Source organism: Pistacia vera, unplaced genomic scaffold (genome assembly GCF_008641045.1).
Source record: "Pistacia vera cultivar Batoury unplaced genomic scaffold, PisVer_v2 Contig432, whole genome shotgun sequence".
NCBI lineage: Eukaryota > Viridiplantae > Streptophyta > Magnoliopsida > Sapindales > Anacardiaceae > Pistacia > Pistacia vera.
In genome coordinates, this window is record NW_022196260.1 from 1,535,608 (window position 1) to 1,543,089 (window position 7,482).

General features: G+C 32.6%; 1 protein-coding gene across 1 annotated transcript; it reads left to right on the forward strand.

Moving 5' to 3' along the window:
* Window positions 1-432: 432 nt before the first annotated feature.
* Window positions 433-1,599, forward strand: LOC116143792 (transcription factor IBH1-like 1). Its single transcript, XM_031429248.1, has 2 exons — window positions 433-590; window positions 832-1,599. Exon 2 carries the CDS (start codon window positions 832-834, stop codon window positions 1,399-1,401), a length of 570 nt encoding a protein of 189 aa, XP_031285108.1. The 5' UTR covers window positions 433-590; the 3' UTR covers window positions 1,402-1,599.
* The last annotated feature ends 5,883 nt before the right edge of the window (window positions 1,600-7,482 follow it).

Consider the following 7,482-nt stretch of genomic DNA (forward strand, 5'->3'; position numbering starts at 1 on the left):
GGTAATGTGAAGTCGATAATAAATTAAATTAATCAAAGGAAAAGGAGAAAAGACATAATGTTGAATTCAGTTCTCAGTTTCTGTCTTTCTGATTGATTTCTCTCCTGTGTCTAAACACAAACCAAATGAGTTTTGTTTGTATTCATAACAAGTTACAAATGTTAGGTTTGCATTACATAAAGAGGACCTTTAATTCATCCTATAAATCTTTTCTCTCTCTCTCTCTCTCTCTTTTTTTATATTTTTCTTTTCAATTTCTTAAAAACAAAAATTAAAAGAAAAATTTATATTCTCTAGGGTTTCCCTAGTGGGCCATGCACACCATGTGCCCGCATGTGCTGTGTCTTTCTCTCAAAGGCCCACCACCTCTCTCCCTTTGAGCACATAAATGGAGTTTCTGCACATTCTTCTCCTTCTCATTCCTCCATTTTTATCTCTCCCTCTTTCTCTCTCAACTCTCATACAATCTCTTGGATCTACAACTCTGCAAATTCTCTGCTCAACTTGTTCCTCACACAACTCATGACTCTAATTTCTTCAACTCTTATTTAATTCCCAACAAGAGCGCAACATATATAGCAATCATCGAGGTACGTACGTTTAGCATACATATTTTTCAAGTTGATTAACTAATTAATGTTCTCTCATATTCATTCGCTCAATTTCAAACCCTAGCTTGCTCGCAAGTCAATGAATTCTTTTCTTCCATTGAACTCAAAACTATTACTTTCATGAACATTATCTCCTTTACTTGGAGAAACTTTACACATCAACTTCGTTTCCACGTTTTAATTTAACGAGAGGAAAAAACCCTATTTTATTTTCTGCAGGATGCGTTCGCCGAGCTCATTGAAGCAAGAATTTCTCAAGAAATGGATATTGGGTCTCCAAGTATGTAATTCTTTGAAGAATATGAACGTATTCGAGAGGAAGAAGGCGATAAAGCTATCGGCGGACGTGGCCATGGCGTCTAGCAGAAACGTTAAAACTTGTTGGAGCCGTGCTCTCATTGCTAATGCTTCAAGAAACGATAATGGCAAAGAATTTGTAGGGAAAATTCTGGGTTCTGATTACGAGAGGCAAAATAAGAATTCAACGATGAGCAGGAGGACGAGATGCAGGAAGATCTTGAAGAGGAGCTGCACTACAATTCGTAAAGCAATGAAAAGATCAACACCTTCTCGACCGAAAGTTTTCGCCTTTTCGGTCGCGAAGAAGATGATTAAAAAGAGAACACAATTGTTGAAAAGTGTGGTGCCGGGTGGAGAATTCATGGATGAAGTATCGTTGATCGAAGAAACCCTAGATTATATAATATCTCTTCGAGCTCAAATAGATGTAATGAAGAGTTTTGCGAACGCCACTGAGATAGAAAATCGGAAAAAAGATCGGCAATGGTGAAGCTGAAGTAGATTCTCTCTATTTTACAAATGTTATTATAATTACCTTTTGCTTTCCTTAATTTTATCTCCTTTTTGCAATAATATGAATAGATAGATCATGAAGGAGAAACGATCGAAGCTGCCTCTAGTTAAAGAATGTACAGATGAATTTATATGTAAGTCAATCTATATAATATAAATAAATATATATATATATATGCATTTCAATTCATTCCTATTATTTTCTTTTCATTTTTCTATTCATAACAATTTTTTTCTGAGTTCAATATATTTCAGTAGAAATGTTTTGATGTAGAAATTACTTCAAATTGGTTTGATTAATGTATAGAATAATTATGGAAGTTTTGTGATTGAAATTTTGAATATTTTTATTGAATGTCTCTTGGCATTTGAAGTATTACTTACACAACTATCTGAGTTATTCTTGTGTACTAATTTTAGTTAAGAAACTGAGATGGGTTTCGTATTGTTAAGGCAAACAAATAAAAGAGAAGTTGGTGGTGACATAAAATAATAGTGAAAGGCTAAACAAAACAAACTGCACGCCCGGGCGAATTCCTCTGAGAGTTGCATTATATGATGACCACGACAAGAGCAAAGATTTAAGTTGCCCAAAATCAGGGATTCTCCTCCACATTTAATTATAGTAATGCTCTCATCCATCGTCATATATTATTATATAATTCCGGGTGTGAGTCTAAAAATCCGAACTGCATTATTTGAGCATCGATCTTGGTATGTGTACGAAGATTTGTACATATATTTTTTCAAGGTATGTATTTTGAGTTTGCACAAGAGATTATAACTATGGGTAAACAAAAATTAAAAGTTAATCAATAAGAGTGAAACCTGGTCAGCATATATTCAACCTTTCAACTATATGATTTTAAAGGGGAATGTTCAAACCTTGGACATGAGAAAAAGCAAACAGTGTCCTTTCTCTCTTCTTTTGACTTATGCAATGTTATTGACAGCAGTGAATTAATCAATGAACAATTGTATATCAACAAAGAAGAAGAATAATATTCAGATGGCTCCTCTTTGTCTTCTTGAAGAGTTTTTGATTGATTGATGATGGATAATGCAGCCATTGAGGCCCCCTGCATTAGTATCTATTTATGTATATTTATAAAGATTTCAAACAATAATTAGTTGCCCTTTTCTTTATAATACAATTACACATCGACAATAAGAGCTAGGCTCATGTAAAATGTGGAAATCAATTTCCTTCAGGATTTTAGGTTCCTTGTTAATATCATTGATCTTATTTTCCCTTTGACATCATATGGGTTATAACTCAAGACTCAATTTGATAATGGGCAAAGATGTAACATCCAATATTCGGTGATAAGATATTCGAATATCCCATATTATCAGGTTAAAACACTATCGGAAATATTGTTAGATTCAAAGAGAATTTCAGATACCAAACATAGGTATCGAGATATTGACAAACTTCCAAATTTCGTATTATACATGAAAGTGTGTTAATTATTTACAAAATTCTATTTTTATTTGTTGAAATTCTTATTGAAGTGTAGTGAAATTGTTGGAAAAAAGTTGTGTAAATTAACTTGTGAATATATATGAACTATGGTGAACCTTATCTTCTTATAACTATTCAAAAGTAGGGTAATCAATATATTTCAATGATCTCACATGTGCAAGAATTAAATGTAAACGAAAAATAACAAGAAAGCATCCCATTTATGTCAATGGGATTATTAATTCATCACCTGATTGTCACATCATTAATTATCACCTAAATAATGGATGGTGTGAGATAAGATTCAAGGGCTAGATAGCTATATAAGCAGCTATAATTTGATAGATAGATAGATTGAATCAAACTATAATTTCCATCATTCAATTACAAGGAAATAGTTGTTTTAAGATTAGGTTGTTAATTTGTCCATGTATCAATATTGAATAAAATAATGTACTTGATAATAAACAAATAATTAAGCATATATTTATATCAATTATTTGATTGCTCTCCTTCTTTGTGGTTGCTAAGTCTCCTATCTAATCCAATTGATCTTGTAAATTGGTAGCCAGCTATGGTATTTTGACTGAGCTTTCAAAACTCACCTTATCGTAACCACTCTCCACCTTCAAGAAACAGTGGAAATGACTCGAGCATGCATGTGATGGTGCCGATTTTGGCTGCATGCCCCATAAATAAGTGGGTGATTTGCCTTAAATTTTTGATTCATATGAAGTTTTCCTTGTATTCTATTAACCTAAATCTTAAAAAACGATAGAGAAATGATTTTAAATAAATGATTTGTCATTCTTCACGATGGATCTTTTATAATATTTTGTCAATTTATCATGATGGGTATGACTCATTATGCCGTTCTGATTAAATGCGGTCATCTTTTTTCTTTTTATCATAAATTTTACTTGTACCATCAATATTTTAAAAAAAAAAAAAAATGGGACAAGTTTGTAAATTAAAATAATGAGAATTAAGCTGGATTTAATTTACAATTCTAAGTGATCTTGTCAAAAATTATATACAAGATTTTGTTGATAAGATGCTTGTATTAGCGGTGAGTGGTTCTAGGTTACATCGGAATTGCTAGAACGAACCACGAACCAGAAACCAGAACCCGACCAGTTTCGGTCTTTTGGTTCATGGAACCAGAACCTAAATACAATCTTCCTTTCCCGAGTACCCTATAAAATTATTACTCCCTATAATTTAAAAAAAAAAATACACCCTTAGAAGTTCACAAAATTCACACATACACCCCGTTCCTAAACGGTTCCCAACAAGTAGGTTCCAGTCCTGATTCTAGCACTAAGACTGGAACTGGAACTGAACTGGGATTCCATTCCAATTTTCCAAACCGAACACTACCCTATGAGGGGCGGTTTCGATTCCTACGCAACCAGCATTAGGTATCTGCTGGTTCCAGGTCTATGCTTTACCCATGCTCACCTAGCTTGCATTGTATAAAACCTAAAGGCAAATCCAAAAGACAGAAAAGATAAGCGTGAAACCTAAAACAAACAAAAAAATTTACTATTTTATTATACTCCTTGGAATGACATTACTCAATTGATTTTTTTCTTTTTTAATTGTTGTTGTTGTTGTTTGGAGACATGATGTACATCAGTCAACTCGTCTCTTCTGTCAACAATACGCTTCTAGCCTTAAACATTCAGGGTATACCTTTGACATTTCTTTGAAGAAATTAGATTGTTCAAAAGAAACCTACACTCTAGAACATGGGAACCATAGGATTTTGGTCCTATATTATTGACCTTCGCGTTCAACGTAATAATTAAAAGGGATGGCTAGAGGCATTGGCATATCATTGTCAATGGTAAAATTCTAATTTTCTAGGATGTGTTCATGGACCCAAGCCACAATTTGTACTACAAATTCTTTTTCTTTTTTATTTTTTTTCTTCTATATACCCAAAATATGTACCTGTCTTTTAGAGACAAACTAAGCTTGGAAGTATTACCTTTCGGGTTTTTCTTCAATGCCGTGATATATTCTTTGCAAGTTTGAACAACGACTTATCTCTCTTCTACAATATTTGGTCAAAGGAATGTTTGATGAAAATGAATAAGGTTAACAAGGCAAAGACAAAGCTGTCTCAATTGGGTAATTTTTGTCACTTCCATTAGGGTTCATAAAGGTCTATTTCCAAGTCCCTTTAGGAATATTTTTACACAACATATTGTTTTTTATTTTTCAGAAAGAGAATAATAAATAAGATGAGTTTTGTTGTATTGGGCTAGAGAACACACAATAGCGCATCAAGGCCTAATTTATAGGGAGGCTTGGACCTGGCCTTATCTGTTAAGCTCAGAATTCGAATTAAGTTTCTTCCAGCCCAAAGAGGCCCTATGGATCAAATCCAGATAAATTTTTAAGCAATTAAATTAAATTTTAAATATCATAAACTTTGAATATCATCAAATAATAACATAGAATATATACCAGTTATATTTATATACTATACTCCCCCAAATCTTATTCCACAGTTATATTTCCATCATATTAAATTCTCATGATTGAAGTCATTTTGAAAATTTCACTCAAATCAAAATTCGAAAAATCCCAATTATATATGTTTATCGTCAAGTTAATGATTTTTTCCTACCCAAATAATGGTTTAATGACGTTTTTCTACCCATTGACTTTTAAAATAACACTTTACTACCTAAATTTATATTCCGACAGTGAACAAAGAACAAACTCGGTCTAAACTGTTAGGGCTTTTAAAAAAGAGAGGCTGATGAGTTTTTTATGGTGAAATGTTGGATTTTGATGGTTAGAATTGATTAGAATTTGACTTAGGAGGAGCATATGTGCAAACCTTAATTGCTCGATTGCCAACAATTGGAATCAGAGAAGAAAATAACAGTGGTTTGAGGTCATAACAATATTAGGATTGAAAACGAAGTGTAAATTTAGATAATTAAATGGTATTTTAAAAGTCTGTCGATGGAAAATTGCCATTAAACCATTATTTGGGTGGGAAAAGATGTTTACGCTTTATCATAATTTCAAACAATGGGTACACATCAAATTTCCTATCATGAGCAGAAAATTTCAAATTCAAGGTAACCCAATTTTTCTTTTTCTGTTTTTTTATTTTTAATTTTTTATAATCCCAAAATCTTCTGTGAACCCAAATTCAAAACTGAAGTTTCTGTCAAACTCTCTAGTCTTCGAAAACAAGAAACAGTGGTATTTAACCATTACATTGAGCTTAAAATAAAAAAAAAAAAAAGAAGAAGAAAATTAGCATAATTTAATAGTGATGATATAATTACTAGGGGCAATTGAATTGATTTCTATTGAGAATCAAATTTGGTGGCTCTCTTGATCATAGCCACCCTTAAGAAGCAAAGAAGAAGCATCTCAAATTATAAAATATGAGCTTCTCACATGACTCAAATCATCACACTTTCAATTAATTATTCAACTTGTACAAAAAGCTGCTTCTCAACTAACTTACACATTTTGTACAAATTTAATACAAAAAGTTTAGCTTTAAGAAAGATCATTTTAGAGGGTTGTGAATTAACCCAAAGATTTATTCTAATCAAAGAATGTTTGGCTTCAATGATACATATCTTGGCCCCAAGTGCATGCTTAATTATAATGTTTCATCACTATTCTCTTTGCTTTTCTTTTTCTAGCCTGTTTTGGTTAGCTTGAGGGGCTATTGTGGTGGCCCTGGACAGCTCCAGCTTGTAATTTTATCACTTGTTCACTTATTGTTATCCCTTCATACTTAGCTTCAATTTATGGTTTTCATTTAAAGATACTAAAGAGAAGGGTCCTCCTCAAATCCCTTTATGATTATTGTTATTATTTTTATCTTTTATAATCCGAAAATCCTCCACATTTGCTTTACAAATCCGAATTCAAAACTAGAGTCTCTATCGAATTCTATAATTTTTAGAGAACCCAAGTTCAACCTCAGAACTAGAACCCTTGTCTTTGGGAAACAGTAATCGAAGATAATCTAGAAATCCTCCAAACTTGCTTTCTTAAACCAAAGTTCGAGTTTGGAATTAGAATAAATCATAGACTTGACCATTCGGCTAACCCTTCGTGGGTCTCTTTATGAATATTATTTGATACAAATATTCATGCTTCTATAATGGTTAGCATGTGTTATCTCTCAATGAAATCTTGGGGACTCACCCTAATCAAAATCTTCCTATCTATGAACTCTTGTGTTACCAAGTAGGACCTTAATGTTTCCATCATCCATGTTCGTGTATTCATAAACAAATCATATTAATCCACTTACTCTTTCCAACTGTAACATCCCATCTGTCCATTTTCTTTATGCACCAGCAGCAACTTTTAGTCACTACGCAGCTTTGTTGCAGACTCAGATATAATCTCTTTTTAACTTGATTAATCCCAGCAACAGTAACGTTACATAATCTTGCAGTGCAGTTAGCTCTAGGCAAATAATTTTCTAGCTAGGCATGGACCATGCTTAAAAGCATATGCACATTACATTATAACATTGATATGATGGTGATGATTCAGCAATGTTTATTTAAATGTACATGCATATTTAGAGTTATTTAT

What these genes read in the sequence shown, in the direction of transcription:
- LOC116143792 (XM_031429248.1), top strand. Translation starts at nt 832, where the DNA reads ATGCGTTCGCCGAGCTCATTGAAGCAAGAATTTCTCAAGAAATGGATA.